This window comes from Molossus molossus, unplaced genomic scaffold (genome assembly GCF_014108415.1).
Source record: "Molossus molossus isolate mMolMol1 unplaced genomic scaffold, mMolMol1.p scaffold_m16_p_12, whole genome shotgun sequence".
NCBI classification, from domain to species: Eukaryota; Metazoa; Chordata; class Mammalia; order Chiroptera; family Molossidae; genus Molossus; species Molossus molossus.
Window position 1 is genome coordinate 97,074,056 of NW_023425347.1, and position 16,344 is coordinate 97,090,399.

The following is a 16,344-nucleotide window of genomic DNA, read 5'->3' on the forward strand; positions in this document are numbered from 1 at the left end:
TGGTGTGAATGACTTTTAATAGAAACGCTCCTGTTTCTGTCTGTCCCTCTCTCCAGAGACACCCGGGACAGGGTGACGCAGTGCAGTGTGTGGACATATCACCCCTTGCCCCCCAGCAAGGTCAAGTAGAGGAGGGAGCGTGGCGTCCATGCCTTTCCCGTCTTCCAGGAGGCTTGCTGAGTCGTCTCCAGGGCTCGACGTTTTGCTCCCATTGCAGGAGCCAAGAAAGAAGGGGCTTCAGCAGCCCCAGAGTCAGAGTGAGGACTTGTCTGATCCAGGTCTCTGTGTCCACCCTGAAGCTTGAAGCTGGAGGCCCCGGGGCTGCCGCTTTCCTGGGAGAAGCTCTGGGGTGTCTCTCCACGCCCCCAAAGTCTCTCTGGGCAGCTGGGTAAGCCCCTGTTCTGCTCAAGTGTCACTGATTGAAGAAATGGAGGAGGGGGGCTGGGATTTTCAGGGAGACAAGTAGGAAGGGATGAGCTGGTACAACAGTGAAAGTGAACAGCCTGTCCCGGGCTGGCTCCTGAATCCCGGGAAAGGCCCCGCTGAGGTGTTCCCACCTCTGGCCTGCAGCCCAGTCTCTCCCAGGGCAGCTCCGAGAACAATGGGAAGTCAAGAACCCGGAGGCCAGACCAGGTTCCCTGGGACCCCGAGGCCCCAGAGGCTGCTGGACAGTGGTTGTTGGCAGAGAGGAAACGGTCCGAGGTGGCTGGGCCTGGCCCGTTAGGGATCGACGAAGGAGACTGCGATGTAGCGGGTGCCCTTGGTGGTGGGGAGCCCCTCGTGGTAGTGGGTGAGTCTCCCGGGGTGCATGAGGGTCCAGCCCTTCCGCGGGGCTCGGACGGAGCAGTTGTAGCGCAGGAACCGGCAGCCCCCGCCCTGGGAGACAGGAAGCGTCAGTCTCGCAGCAGGAAGTTATCAGTTTCCCAACAGGAAGCTGGGTCCGTCCCCCACGGTCCCCTATTCTCCCATCTGAGGCACGGCCCGCCTGGGATGCCTTGTGCAGTGACGGTCATAGGCTGCTCAAGGAAGTCACTCACTAAAGACCTGGGCAAGTGGGGGCCACACCCCTGGCTAACTTTGGGACCACTCTGAGCCTTCTGGAAAACCGGCGTTAAACTGCAAAGGTTGTGAGAGTTCAATGAGATGATACAAGTAAGAGCTCAGGGCCCGGTTTCTCATCCTCAGCAAAAGGGACATTTTGAGCCAGGTAATTCTTTTTTTTTTAAATTATGGTAAGATACACATAACCTAAACTTTACTATCGCAGCCATTTCTAAGTGAACAGTTCAGTGGCATTAAGTACATTCACACCACCCTGGCTGGTTTGGCTCAGTGGTTAGAGCGTCTGTCCATGGACCGAAGGGTCACAGGTTTGATTCCTGGTCATACTATTATACAGCATCACCACTATGGGCCAGAGAATTCTTTCTTTTCTTTTTTTTTTTTTTAAATTGATTTTTTTTTTTGGAGAGAGAGGGAGAAGGCAAGAGAAATAGAAACATTGATGCATTGATGAGAAAGAACACTGATTGGCTGCCTCCTGCATGCCCCCCACTGGGGATTGGGCCCACAACCTGGGCATGTGCCCTGACTGGGAATTGAACCAGTGACCTCTTGGTACATGGGTCAACACTCAACCACTGAGCCACACCGGCCAGGCCAGAGAATTCTTTTTTATAGGGGTTGTCCAGGCATCCCTGGCCTCTATCCACTAGATGCTAGTAGCACCTCCATAATTTTGACAACCAAAAATGTCTTCAAATATTGCCAATGTTCTCTGAGTGGGGGTGCGGTGGGACAAAATCATCCCCTATGAGAATCCTGGTACATTGTCAACCCTCAAAAAAACTTAGGTGCTTTTATGGGTGTCCTTCACAGTGTCTAACCCAGGACTGAGTCCCCAAAATCTCCTTAAAGCCCAGCCGGTGTGGCTCAGTGGATGAGCATTGACACATGCACCAAGAGGTCGCCAGTTCGATTCCCAGTCAGAGCACATGCCCGGGTTGTGGGCTCGATCCCCAGTAGGGGGCGTGCAGGAGGCAGTCGATGGATGTTTCTATCTCTCTCTCCCTTCCGCTCTCTCTCAAAAAATCGATGAAAACATTTTTAAAAAATAGTAGCTTATGGAGTGAATGGATGGATTTTGGATGAATGAATGGCTCCACAGCTGATCATACCCAGCGGCCTCCCTTGGGGTCCTGAGGCCCCAGAATGGCTCCGTCCTCACCCTCATGTCTTCCTGGTTTCCTCAGATTTCCTCTCCAGCCACAAGCCTGTGCCCCACACCCAGCCTAACCCTGGGTTTAGCCATTCCCAAAGCACCTCTTCCAAGAACGGTGGGAACCCTAACTCCTTATCACTAACAGCTGTCATTCCCTGAGTACTTCCTATGGGTCCACGGAAGCAATGGCCTGGATGAGCTCATTTCACTCACCACAGCTCTGCGGAGCGCGCCCTTAACTTTCCCCATCGAAGGAAGCCGAGAAGCTGAGAGATTGCCTGAGGCCCCACGGCAAGGTGGGCAGGACCCGGGTGCAGGCCATCTGGCTGCAACCTCCTGGGCCCTGCTCTCCTGGATCTAAAGCTCTGTCCTCCTGCCACACTGTGCTGAGCCCACTCCTCCCAGGAAGCCCTCCCCAGGACCCGGCACCCTTTCTCTCTGGTCCTCTGGTGTTGGCGTAGCCTCAGCGTCAAACACCCGGTACGCTGCTCACCAGCCAGCCTCCCTCCTGCCTGCTCCCTGGGCTGGGGTGGCCCCTGCTCACCTCGTAATCCACACCGACCCTGTTCAGGGCGATGTTGATGGTGAAGGTGGAGGCGTCGTGGTGTGGCATCAGCGAGGGCTGCTCGTCGGGCTTGTAGCGGACCACGAAGGCGAGGTCGAACTGAGCCTGTGCCAGGGAAATGACACGGAGAACCAGGTCAGAGGCTGCGCAGGTCAGTCGGGAAAGGCGGGTGTGCAGGAGGGCCCCTCCTCCGATCTGCTGCACTGCAGCGTGGGCTCCCTGAGGGCAGGTTTATTTAACCCTGTGTTCTCCAGTGCCTGGAACAGTGCCTGGCACAGAAAAGGTGCTCGATAAAAATGTGGGGAGGGAGGGAAGGCCCGAAGGGAGGGAAGGAAGAGAAGGAAAGGGCAGGAAGCAGAGGAAGGAGAGGAGGGAAGGGAGGGAGGGAAGAGAAGGGAAAGAAGGGGGCATGAATGAATCTAATCCTCACAACCCTTTCCAGCAACTCTCCAGGCTGGTGATCCCTTGAGGGCGGGGCCCAGGCACACCCAGAGCAGGTGTTCAGAGAAAACCATGTGAACAAGGAAGAGACCCAGTGAGGGAAGAACAAAAGCCAAAGAGGCAGTCCACAGACACGTGGGTGAGGGAGCTAAAGGGAAAGCGAGGGAGAAGGCGCGCTGGCTGGCTGGCTGGCTGGCCGGCCGGCTGGCTGGCTGAGGCTTGTCTGGTGAGCCCGCATAGACGTCACTGACACGGGTGAAGACACAGAGGAAGGACTCAAATGGTCATGTGATGTCAGAGGCTAGAGACAGAGTGGCCCCACCTTCCCTGGCCCCAACACCTGATGGGCGGAGACTTCACTCCTGCCTGGAGACCAGATGTTCATTCAGGCCCCTGTCCCAGCAAGCGGGGTGGGTCTCTCCCCTTCCCCAGCCCCTCCCCAGCCACTCCACCCACGCCCTGGCCCAGGCTGCACCCCAGGCCTGCCCACCCTGGTGTAGTAGCCGGGGTAGAGCTTCTCCGTCATGGGGGCGATGTACTCCACCAGAAACTTGTGCCACTCCCGCTCAAAGTTGATCTGGTTCATGTGAATGTCGATGGTCGGCACGTTTTCGTAACCGCCCTGGATGCGGTTGTCCTGGAAGTGACCCGGAGAACATGGTGAGCAGAATTCTTTTTTTTTTTTTGGTACGTGCCCTTGGCGGGAACCAAACCTGGGACTCTCTGGTCCACAGGCCAACGCCCCAACCACTGAGCCAAACCTGCCAGGGCGTGGTGAGCAAAACTGTAAGACAGTCCCAATTCCTGCCACCTGTCTAAGCCCCTCCCCTTGACCTTGACCCTGATGGGAAAAGGTTATGTTGCAGGGCAAAGGTGAAGGGGTTTTGCAGGTATAATTAAGGTGACTAGTCAGTTGACTTTGGTTTAATTCAAAGGGACATGATACTGGATGAGCTCTTTACTTTTTTATTTTAGTTTTTTATTCCTCACCTGAGGATATTTTTCTACTTATTATCAGATAGAGTGGGAGGGAGGGAGAGAGAGACAGAGAGAAACATCGACATGATAGAGCCACATCAACTGGTTGCCTCCCGCACGACCCAACCAGGGCCAGGGACGAACACAGCCGAGGTACGTGCCCTTGACCGGAATCGAACCCGCGATTCATTGGTCTGAGGGCCGACGCTCTAACCGCTGAGCCAAATCAGGGTGAGCTCTTTAAAGGAGGATCTTGGAGAGAGAGAATCTTCCTGCTGGCCCAGAAGAGGCAAGTCACCGTGAACTTACAGCTGCGAGGAAGTGAACTCTGCCATGGAGCCTGGCATAGAACCCAGAGACTCAGATGAGCACCCGCCCCAGCTGACACCTTGCTTGCAGCCCCGTGAGACCCTGAGCAGACACCCAGCTACCCCACACCCAGACTCCCGACCCAGAAACCCGGAGACAATAAACGAGCATTTTAAGCTGTCAAACTTGGGGCTAATTTGTTACACAACATAGAAAACCAATGCAGAGGGCCGCAGGTTAGTTCAGGTGCGAGAGTTCCAGGGCCAGCCAGTCACTGCAGCACAGGACTGGCTAGACCCCCGAACGCCTGGACTCTGCCAGTTACTGTGTTCCGGAGACTAGTCAGCCACCAAAGCCACTGGATTAGGCAGGTGACCAGAATCACAGATTAGTCAGCTGCCAGGTCAGAGTTGGCCGGTCTGGGCACACAGGCCCAGGGGCTCATGAGCCTTTAGAAAGGGTTCCTGAACTTTGCAAGGCGAGGGCAGGGATGGGATTCCTCCTTCAGCAGAAGCCACTTGCTTCCACCACATGATGATGTCGCTTCCTAATCCTTCCTCCTCCACACCTGCTCCTTCCTCCCCCATTCCAGACCCGATCTGGGAAGGGAGTGTCCATCACCAATAACAAACCAGGAGCTGGAAACCTAGCCCCTCAAGATCACAGCAGCTCAATCACCCCACGGCAGTGGCAGCTTGGAGACCAGCGCTCTGTGGCCTTTCTCGATCCCCCTACTCCTAAGTGCCTGCCGGCACCCCTCTAAAGAGTCCCAGAGAGATTGGCTAGCTTGCCGGGAAAAGAGCCCAGAAGGCGGGCATGGGTGGAGGGGCAGCCTCCCAGCAGCCCAGCCCAGGTGCCTGTCTCACCTTGTTATCTCCCAGAGACCACTGGCCATAATGCTCCATCTCCTCCACCAGCTCGTCACAGGCCGTCTCCGTGAAGATGGGGAACCAGTAGACATCCGGGCAAGGCTGGGGAGGGGGGGGACTCCGTCACAGGGGTCCAGAGTGGCACCACCTCATCCTCCCCCGGCCCCATGGCCCTCTGCAGAATCCCCGCAGGCAAGACCGCTTGTGTGGTCCATGCCCTGCCCCACCCTGGTCTGAGAGCCCTCTGCGTGTCCCCATGAGAGTCCCCAGGGAGCTGGGACTCGGTGAGATGCTGAAGGAAGAAGGAAGTAGAGCTCAGAGCTGGCCAAGGTCACAGAGCTGCCAGGGCCAAGGCCAGAGCTATCGCGCGTGGGCATCAAGGGAGCAGAGGCCTGTCGGGGGAAACAGGAACACCCGCTTCTCACTCCCGGCCCACGGGCCGAGGTCTACAGTTGAGATCACATTTGGGGATGTTTCTCTTCTCTTTCCTGCCTGGGCCAGGGAAGAAGCCCAAGGCCCCCAAGGCCCTGCAGACTCCAGCTGAAGTGCCAGCAGGAGGAAGGGCCGGCTGCTGCCCATTCCCTCGCCCCAGGCACTGCCAGAGCACGGAAAGGAGCCTGCCCTCCTCCCCCAGCTCAGCTACTTTTGTTCCTCTGTCTTCCGTCCCTGTAGCAGGTGTTGGGGATAAATCCAGTGGCTTTGATCCCAGGAGATGCCCAGTTCTCACCGTCTCCACCAGCTTCCCCGCCAGCGCCTTGGTGTAGTTCTCATGGATGTATTTCTCCTTCCAGTCCTGTGGGGAGCGGGAAGCGGGCTGGGGTCCTCGGGCCTGGCCTGGGCCAGCTGGGACTCACCCCTTGCTCAACTCCACGGGATGCTCCAAGAGGGGTTCCTCCGCACAGTGTAAGTGAATGTGTGCATGCCTGGGGGAACCAGCTTGCGCCTGTGTCCGCTGGGTGCATTTGTCTTGTTTGAGTGCAAAAGTGTGCCCACAGAAGCTGATGTTTGCAGGTGTCTATACATGTGTGCATGTGTGTACAGATCTATGTGCAGGTATAGGCATGTGCTCATGTCAGCCACAAGCCCACAATGTCTAGGAACACTGTCACAACTTTCTCCTCTTCTGATCATCACAACATTCTCGGGGGCAAGTCAGGTTGGGACAGTATACCCATTTTAGAGCTAAGATAACTGAGGCCCCAAAGGTTGAGAGGCTCAACTAAGTCACAGCTGATGGACCTCCTCCACTAGATGGCGCTGCCTCTCAAAACACCCTCCTCTCCCAACCCAAATCCAGCCCCACAGGCCCCTTTAGGATGGAGGAAGGCCAGTGGCCCACAGGGTCCCAGGGTTTGTCAGGCTCTGACAGGGAGGCAACTGAGGCTACAGGATCACGAGGTCCTTTCCACTCCCACCTCTCCCTGCCCACCCACTCAGGACCTCACCTCAGGGTTGCTGAACACCTCCCAGAGGTCGTTGTGGAGGTGGGTGGTCTGGTAGTTGTCCAAGGAGAGCAGGTGGCCAAAGGTGTGCCGGTTAGTCAGGAACATGAATACGTCCTGGGGAGAACAGGCCAGATGAAAGAGACCCTCCCCCTCCCCTGCAGGCCCCTGGAGGGACATGACAGCAGCCTCCTCTGCCCACCAGGGTGGAGTTCATAAGATCAGGGAACTGATTACAGATCACCCATGTCCCCAGCGCCCGGCCTAGACCTGACACTGGGGATGCGATCAGGGAAGGCTTCCCGGAGGACTGAAGGGAATAAAAGAACAAATGTGCCCAAGGATGGTGTTCTGATCCTGAAGTTTGGAGCACAGAGGAAAACATCAACATGCTGCCACATTTTTTAAAATAGCCCCCCAAATATACTGGGTGGGTCACGGGGGTAGGGTAAGGGTATCTTTTGGGCACATTACTTGGAGTACATTTAGTGGAAAGTTTAGTTTTCTTTAGGCACTGTGGAAAATGTAAATAAAATAGATGGCCCTGGCCGGTTTGGCTCAGCGCTTAGAGCGCTGGCCTGCAGACCAATAAGTCGCAGGTTCGATTCCAGCCAAGGGCACGCACCTCGGTTGCAGTTGGTCCCTGGCCCTGGTCGGGGTCGGGCGGGAGGCAATCTGTTGATGTGTCCCTCTCATGTTCATGTTTCTCTCCCTCTCTCTTTCTCTTTCTCTTCCTCCTTCCCGCCCTCCCACTCTATCTGAAGATAAATAGAAGAATATCCTCCAATGAGGATTAAAAGTAGATAAATAAATAAATAAAATAGACAGTGTGAAAACGGTCTGCTAAAATGATCCCCACAGACCCTGGGACCAGCCCGCATGCCATGTACCAAGTGCCCGCACCAGGTCCTGGCAGCCTTTGAGCAGCCCTGCTGGAACCTCAGAAGCTCCAGGGCCTAAGATGGCAAGGCAGCCCACCTTCCCGTCAACAGGGCCTCCTCCGACTGCCCCCCAAGGCTGACCTGCTGCCGGATGTTGGCGCAGAAGGCCATGTCAGGGTCCAGCTTGCTGTGGTGGAACAGGTCTGTCTGTTGCAGCTCAGTCCGCAGGGCACTGCCCTTGATCAGGTAGATGTTCGAGATGTAAGGCACGTTCCAGACGCCACTGAGGGAGAGAGAGGAAGATGGAGGGGGGCTACAGGCCGTTGGCGAGGGTTGTAGACTAAGGGTCAGGGGCTAAGGGAAGGGCACAATAGTGTTAATTTGATTCCCATGCCCTGGGCAATGGGCCCAGGATAATTGTTGGGAAGTCCTTCTGTGTGTCTGACTGCAGTCTTCCTTGCTTCAGGTTCAGTGGAAATTGGAGGGCGACAAGGACAAGAATACTAGGGAAGGCAGTGTTGCGAAGCCAGAAGGAAGACGGATGAGGGTGTCCCCCCATCCTGCGGGTACTCACACACGCCGCCCCTGCACGATGTCCACGTAGTCCTCAGAGCGAGCGTAGTAGCCATCGGCACTCAGTGCCCCCCAGAAGTTCGACCATAGCCTCCCATGGCGGGTCATCAATGGGGCGATGACGTTCCTAAGGAAGGGAGCACCTCAGAGGGGTCCCTCTGCCCACTGGGAGTTTGGGGTAGATCTAACTAGGTGGGGGGAAGGGTGGAGGTGCCTTTCAACCTGAAGCACCTTCCTGGAGCAGGGCCCATCTGATACCTTCTCCCTTCCACGGGGCAGCCAGGAACAGAGGGTAGGAAGTGGGTGGCTTAGGGCTTGTGGCAGGGAACATCCTAGACCAAGACAACAATGCCAGCCTGGGGCAAGCTCAGGGTAGTAGGTGAGGCCAAGGCAGGGGAGGGCCCAGCCGGGGCCCAGGCCTATCACACAGGCCGGGCGGGGAACCCTGCTCTGCAGGCCCACCTGCCTGCTTGCTGCCCCACCCACAGCCTCACTTGTTCTGCTCAATCAGCAGTCGCAGGATTTTGGGCTCGGTCAAGGCCACGTCGGCATCCACGCTGAAGTAGTAGGTGCAGCCATGGTCCTGCCGGCAGAAGTCCCTGTAGGCGGAGAGATGCAGGGTCAGTGGGGTCCGGGCTCAGTGCCAGCCTCCCCACCCAGGATCGCGGAGCTACCCTGCAGCTGCACATTCTACCCTTGCCCACACTGGGTTCACCAGGTACCGGCTAAGGGTCCTTGGAGAGGTCCGGCCAGCTGTGGTACAGGTGGGACCTGCAGCCTCGAAGGTCCCTCCCAATTCCAAGACCCAAACTTGCAAGATGGAGGCACAGAGCTTTACAACTGGTATGGAGCGCCCTGAAAACCCTGTACCAGGGAAGCATGGCCCACAGACAGGCCTGGCCCTGCCCAGGGCCAGGGTAGGCTGGCCCTGCCTTCCTGGAGGGCCTCTGGCAACTTGTACCAAAGCCTTAAAATCTGTTCTCTTGTTCATCTGGGCTGGGGCTCGGTACACCCCAGTCCACAGTCCAAACTCAGCCCCACTGCCTAGTTTCATGTGGTTTGTGAGCTAAGAACGGTTTTACAGTTTTAACTGGTTGGGGAAAAGAATCAAAATAAGTTGCATGAAAATCGCGTGAAATTCAACCTTCTGCATCCATAAATAAAATCTGCTGGAGCCCAGCCACGCTCGCTCACGCTCCAGCAGAGTTGAGTGGCTGCGCTGAGCCCACAAAGCCAGTTAACACAGATTCACAATCTGGTCCCTTATAGGAAGGCTGCCAACCATGGATCTGGATGGAATAATTCTTCCATAGTCAACCCAAATTACTTGTTTCGTTTCTGTGTTTGTTTGTTTATTTGTTTTAAAAGAAATGGGGAAAAATCAGAGATTGTTTCTTTAGTTGTCAGCCCTCCAGTCCTTCCTCTTTCTCCGATTCGCTTCCTAAACACTAAGAGACTAGTCTCCACCTGCCAGGTGGAAACACTAAAGCCCAGAGAGGGACAGGAACCTGCCGGAGACCACACAGCTTTCTGAACTCCTGTCTCCCAGCCTGGTGCTCTGGACACCATGGTCCCTCTGCCCACCTGTCAGCAATGATAACCACGGTCCCCGAGGCCCCCAACTCACGCGCCCATGTTCCGGGCATCAGCGTTCGCCACCCGCACCTCGGGGCCCACCAGTTTCACAGACTGGTACTCGTCGCCATGCTCGGCCAGGAACTGCTCCACCTGAGCCTTGTGGTGTTGTTCCTGGGGAGGAGGGGGAGGATGAGGACACAGGCCCCGCCCAGGGACCACAGCACTTTCTGCTGCTGCTGCACGCTGCTCCCCTTCATTGCTGGCACATCCTGGCCACCTGCTCTCCTAACTGTACACCTTCGCCCCTGCCAGACCTTCTGCCTGCAGTGCCCTTCCCTGACCAGCCTTTGACCGTCCTCCCCAGGCCAGGCCAGGCCCACAGGCCTCTTAAGAGCCTCTGTCACCAGGACAGCACCTTCAACCCACAGGCCCCACATCCAGAGTCGTGGATTCTGCTGGTCTGGGGGCGGTGCAGGCCAGGGATCTGCTTTGTTACAAAACACTCCAGGTGATGCTTAGACCTTGCTTTGGAAAACAAAAGCCCTTGCTGAGCTGGTGTGGCTCAGTGGATTGAGCTTCAGCTCATGGACTGAGAGGTCCCAGTTCGATTCCAGGTCAGGGCACATGCTGGGGCTGTGGGCTCGATCTCCAGTAGGGGGCGTGCAGGAGGCAGCCAATCAATGTTTCTCCCTCACATTGATGTTTCTCTCTCTCTCTCAAAAAAAAGAAACAAAAACAAAAGCCCATACCTGGGGCCCCTTGCATGGGGAAGCAGAGAGAGATGAATCTTTAAAACTAAACCCAGGGTTTAGAGTGAAGCCCAGCCCTGCTACAATTAGCTGTGTGGCCTTGGACAAGTCACTTTACCTGTCTCAGCTTAAGTTTCTTCCCTTATAAAAAACGGAGGGTGAGCCCTGGCCAGTTTGGCTCAGCAGTTAGAGCATCAGCCTGCGGTCCAGAGAGACCCAAGTTTGGTTCCCGCTAAGGGCACGTACTTTGGTTGCAGTTTGTCCCCGGCCCTGGATGGGTCGTGCGGGTGGCAACCACTCGATGCGTCCCTTTCAAGTCAATGTTTCTCTCTCTCTCTCTTTCCCTCCCACTCTATCCGAACAAAAAATGGAAAAATGTCCTCAGGTGAGGATAAACAAAAAAACAAAAAAATGGAGGGTGAGCGTGCCTCCCTCACTGGGTCACACAAAGGAGTGGACAAGTGAGATGGAGCACACAGCAGGTCCTCAAATACTGCCTGTGACATGTCTTTTTCTATCCAAAGTCACATTTCACGGGTTTGCTATGTGATGTGTCCAGGGAAGCTGGGAGCCTCCCAAGGGCAGGCCTACATCCTTCTCCTGTCTCCATGTGGCACAGCTGGATGAATGTCAGTGACACAGGCAGAGAGCCGAGCAGTGTGGGGCCCCAGGTCCCCAGGGTGGGGTGCAGGCTGTGGGGGCTGAGAGGTCTCAGGAAGGAGTGACCCTAGAGGGGGCAGCCGAGAAGACTTTAGGGAAGACAAGGAGCCTGGAGAGCAGGTAAGATCTGAAGAGCGTCCCTGGGCTCCCAGTTGGGGATGCTGGAGAAGCACAGGCTGAGAGGAGAGGCAGGAAAGGAAGGGGACTAGGAATGCTGATTCCAGGCCTGCTCTCCACAAAGCAGCAGGCCTCCAGGCCCTCCCGATTCCCCAGAAGACACTCAAGGAGTGAAGACCAATTTGCCTACTATCAGATCAAATTAGGAAGGACTGGATGGGCTGGGAGGAAAGCAGCGATAAGGACAATAATAGGAGCACCTACTACGTGCTGCCTACGCGCCCGGCACCCTTCCACCTGCTTCACACCTCAACTTGGTTACCCCTCGCGGCAATTCTATGTGGTCGGCATGATTATTATCCCTATTTGATAGATGAGAAAACTAAAGCACAGAGAGGCTGAATAACATGCCCAAGTTCACACAGCCACTATAAGAAGGGGCGCTGGGGTTCAAACCCAGCCAGTCTGACTCCAGAGTCAACCCAGTAATGTAGGGATACAGCCCACTGCCCATGTCCATTTGGCCCAGATAAGCCTGGTTCCATCAGTTCCTTAGAGGTCTCAGGACACCTTGAGAGGCTGGGCCCTTGACCCAAGCCACATGGCAACCCCACCAAGCACCTGCTACTCACGTGGTTGTGAATGAAAAGCCGCATCCGTTTCTGCGGGTAGTGGAGGCGCAGGAGCCGCTGGAAGAACAGGGACAGGAACGGCGTGGGCTGTTCGATGAACACGCCGACCAGGACTACAGGCAGAGCTTCATCCTGTGCGGGGAGGGGGCAGCACAGTCCAGCAGTGTCCAGCCACTGTGCCGCCACTGAGCCCCTCGGGTGGCCTGTGGGATCCAGACCCAGAGGACCTAGCAAGAAAGGGGCCTGGGCCAGGGAGCAGGGTGTGCCGGTGGGCAGAGGCAGGAGGATGCCCTTGCTGGGGACCAGCAGCAGCGTGCACCCTGACTCAGAGTGAGGACCAGTTGATGACAGGCTGCTGGGAGAGCTTGGCTGGCGTGGGGTTTGAAATGGAACCATAAATGAGGTGTAGGGTTCACGGGATGGAGGGGGGGCTGCAGGAGAGCCTGAACGACCGGGCAGAAACAACTGGAACTCAGGCATCTGGGGGAGCTGGAGCCACGTGTAGTCTGAGAAGGCTTCCAGGAGGAGGTGCTTGGGTGAGGAGGAGGATGGAACCCCAGACAGGGAGGTAATCCCTTTAGCGTCCACCAGGGACAAGTCTCGTCCACAACCACCCACCCTCCCAGCGTCTGACAGCCTTACCCCGATGCCCTTGAGGCTTCGCAGACCCTCCTCGCACACGGCGCAGCCCGTCTCGAAGGTCCAGAAGCGCGGGATGTAGTTGCCCAGGTAGTTCAGCTGCAGCTGTGGGGACGAGGGGTCTGAGAGGAGCCAGTCCCATCCACCTGCAACCACTGAGGCACATCTCCCTGGGCCCCCCGCGGGTCGGCACCACAGCCATCGGCCACCCGAGGGAGCAGGAATGTGACTGTATTTTGGGCAGGCCTTGGAGAGCGTGTTCATCCCCCGTGGTCACCACAGCGGAGGGACAGCAGAGGGAGGGCTTGGCGCTCTGGAGCTTTTTCATCTCAGGATGGGCTGAGAGCTTGTAAAATGCAGATTCCCGGGCCCCGCCCCTCCGAGATTCCCATTGGGCAGCTTTTGGGCGGGGCCAGATAATCCGCATTTTTAACAGGCTGCCCTTCCTCTCCCTTCCACGTGATTCGTTGGGACTCAGATGGGTGAGGACCTCACTCAGAGAAACAGGCTGTGAACTAGCGCCAATTCCCCAGGGGCCGGTCTGAGCTCCAGGGGCCGGTCTGTAGCTCCAGGAGCTTGGGGACCCATCTGTCCTGTTCCTGCTTGACTAGGCCTCATGCCCTGGTGCAAACATTCAATAAATGTTTCTCAAATGAAGGATCACGTCTGGCCCGGCTCAGTGGACTGAGCATCGTCCCATGGACTGAGAGGTCCCAGTTCAAAGTCAGGTCAGGGCACAGGCCCGGGCTGCATGCAGGAGGCAGCTGATTAATGTTTCTCTCTCACATCGATGTTTCTATCTCTCTCCCTTCTCTCTCTCTCTAAAAATCAATAAAAACATATTAAAAAAAAAAGAATCGAGTCTGCCTGGGGTGACAAAGTGTGGCTGACTTAGAGCAGCTGAGCCCAGGTCTGGATGGGGGCTTCCTTTGTGCCCCGTGGTCCCGCAGGATGAACAGGGTATCACCAACCACCTCAGCAGGAAAGAAGGCTCCACGCTGAACTCAGATTTGAGGTCAGTGCCAACGAGCTCGAGCTCTCGGGGCCTAGGTGGGTGGCCCTGGCCCCCAGGAGAAGCCCACCCCCTCCCACTCTTCCCAGGGCCTGGGCCCCTCCCTACCTTGGTGGGCCCATTGCCATGAATCAGGACCGGAAGAGTGTCGTAGGCCAGATTCCGAGCTCGAACGTGGCCCATTTCAAACTTCAGCACAACCTCATCTGGGGGTGAGAAATCACAGTGCCATCCAGTGTCAGACCCCGAGGCCAAGCTCAGGGGCTGACGGCTGGGCTCGAGTCCCAGTTCTCCACCAGTGAGCAGGTGTACCCTTGGGCTAGTACTTCACCTCTCCAAGCCTCAGTTTCCTCATCTGTAAAATGGGAGAAGGGTGGGAGGATTCCACGCCTGGCACAGGGTGAACAGGGAATCCATGGTAACCCATGTTAGTTACTCGATTACTTATTAGAGCTGGAAGCCGGGACGGGAGAAAGGGAAGACCTGAAATATCCCAGCTCCAGACACAGCTCAGAGAACCCACAGACAGGGTCTGGGAGGCACCCGCTCTGACAGGCACGTAGAGCTGACTGAGTATATGCCAGCGACACAGAGAGGCCTGGGAGAGACGGGACAGATCCTGTCCTGGTAGAGAAAGCCCCAGCGGTGGGGTCCTAATCCCCACGCTAGGACCCTGTTTGTCTGTACATAGACAGGCAGCTACCTCGTAAGACACTTAAAGGACACGGCGCGGCCTTTCCCAAGCCTGAGAAATGCTGGGGAGGGAGGGCTTTGTAGTGGTGACCACAAGAGGGAAGCCCCTCTGCGCAAGCTCCTGCCCCACCCCAGGGGCAGTTTGGACCCAGCTTCTTAACCTAGGCTCATGAACTCCCCGAAACCATAGCGAAAGGGTGTGATGTTCCCACACCTTCCTGGGTGGGGCCGCGGCTCTCCTTGGATTCTCCAAGTGGGCCATTCATACCAAAATATCACCAACCAGTGATCTGGTCCAACTTCTCTTTTCTAAAGATGGGGAAACTGAGGCCTGGCCAGTGTGGCTCAGTGGATTGAGCATCGTCCCATGGACTGAGAGGTCCCAGTTCAATTCCTGGTCAGGGCACATGCCTGGGTTGTGGGCTTGATCCCCAGTAGGGGTCATGCAGGAGGCAGCCCATAGGTGTTTCTCTTTCACATGGATGTTTCTCTCTCTCTCTCCCTTCCTCTTTTTCTCTAAAAAATCAATAAAAACATTCAAAAAAAAAAAGGATAGGGCCTGGCCAGTGTGGCTCAGTGGTTAAGCATCAACCCATGTACCAAGAGGTCACCGGTTCGATTCCCAGTCAAGGCACATGCCCAGGTTGTGGGCCCGATCCCCAGAGGAGGGCATGCAGGAGGTAGTCAATCGATGTTTCTATCTCTCTCTCCTTCTCCCTTCCTCCCTATCTAAAAACAATTAATAAAGAAAATAATTAAAATAAATAAATAAATAAATAAAAAAGATGGGGAAACTGAGGCCCAAGGTGTGTATGTATGTGTCTTGCCTGAAGTCGCCCAGAAAGCTAGTGTCAAAGCAATGTCATCACCAGCCACAGACTTGGGGTCAGCCCAAGGGCACTTGTGGTTTCAAGGACCAACTGGCCTTCACTTCCCAACTCCCTGCCAGATCAGTCCCTGCCCCCAGCCCAGGAAACCTCCAGCTGGGAGGGGGGAGGGTCAGGGACAGCTCACCGGTAAGGACCAGGATCCAGGGCAGGAAATGAGACCTGCTGTGTGCATTGCCCAGCTCCTACCAGGCTGAGAGCTGCCCCCTGCCCTGGTAGTGGGCAGGTTCTGAAAACTGATCCTGCGACCCTTCTTTCTCCACCCAAAGAGACATACAGCTCTAGCCCAGGCACCCAGGTGGTCTCTGGGGACAGGATGTGCATCAGGTGACCTCCAGCACAATGGACAGAGAGGAACCAGCCACTTCTTCCCCTCGGGCTCAGGCCCTGCCTGGACTCCTCCTCTCCTTCTCACCACCCCTGTCTCCATCCCCTCCCTGTGGGGGCTGCTCACCCAAGGCTCCATCCAGGTTCTGGAAGATGCGGCAGCGGTGGTCCAGGGTGATATTGATCCGTTCCTGCAGGAAAGAGGGCACCAGGTTGCAGCAGGGACAGGCCCTGGCAGAGGACAGGGCTCCATCACACCCACTGTGGGCAGCCTGCCCTCCCACCTCCACCACTTCCTCTCCCCACATCTGCTTTGTCGTCACCTCAGGCCAATTGGGAGCCCTGGGAAGGCCAGCCAGTGGCCAAGTCTCTGGGATCTACTGGCCCAGCGGCTCCATTTACAGAGAACCAGGGGCTCTCAGGACTGGAAGGAAGCTAAGGAAACAGCTGGTCCCACTACCACCACCACCACAATAATAACAACGCTTGTTTAGCACTTTACTGCATGCCAATCACATTGATTTAATCTGCATAACATCCTTATGAGAGAATTTCATACTGTGTGCCAATCACTATTCTAAGTGTTACATACACATCACTTAATTTAATCTGCACAACAGCCCTATGGGAAAACTCCATCATCGTTGCATTTTACAAATTTAAAAAACAAGGCAAAGATAGGTTAGGTGACTTGTCCAAGGTCATACAGCTGATTGGCATTTGAACCCAGGTAGCTTGGCCATGAAGTCCCTGTTCATGGGCACAGTGCTG

The 16,344-nt window shown here is 56.0% G+C and overlaps 1 protein-coding gene across 2 annotated transcripts in view; it reads right to left on the reverse strand.

Moving 5' to 3' along the window:
• PLOD1 (procollagen-lysine,2-oxoglutarate 5-dioxygenase 1) overlaps positions 1 to 16,344 on the reverse strand; it is a 29,736-nt gene continuing 13,392 nt past the window's right edge. The window contains exons 6-19 of one of the 2 annotated variants that reach the window (XM_036256065.1): positions 15,701 to 15,764; positions 13,775 to 13,872; positions 12,658 to 12,759; positions 12,016 to 12,147; positions 9,907 to 10,028; positions 8,774 to 8,878; positions 8,281 to 8,406; positions 7,848 to 7,989; positions 6,829 to 6,942; positions 6,111 to 6,176; positions 5,381 to 5,485; positions 3,718 to 3,864; positions 2,766 to 2,891; positions 1 to 876 (exon numbers count right to left, since the gene is read on the reverse strand). In XM_036256065.1, coding sequence (XP_036111958.1) covers positions 721 to 876; positions 2,766 to 2,891; positions 3,718 to 3,864; positions 5,381 to 5,485; positions 6,111 to 6,176; positions 6,829 to 6,942; positions 7,848 to 7,989; positions 8,281 to 8,406; positions 8,774 to 8,878; positions 9,907 to 10,028; positions 12,016 to 12,147; positions 12,658 to 12,759; positions 13,775 to 13,872; positions 15,701 to 15,764 — 1,605 coding nt within the window. In that variant the 3' untranslated portion in view covers positions 1 to 720. The remainder of the gene's footprint in view (positions 877 to 2,765; positions 2,892 to 3,717; positions 3,865 to 5,380; positions 5,486 to 6,110; positions 6,177 to 6,828; positions 6,943 to 7,847; positions 7,990 to 8,280; positions 8,407 to 8,773; positions 8,879 to 9,906; positions 10,029 to 12,015; positions 12,148 to 12,657; positions 12,760 to 13,774; positions 13,873 to 15,700; positions 15,765 to 16,344) is intronic. The other variant, XM_036256067.1, reaches the window with a different exon arrangement.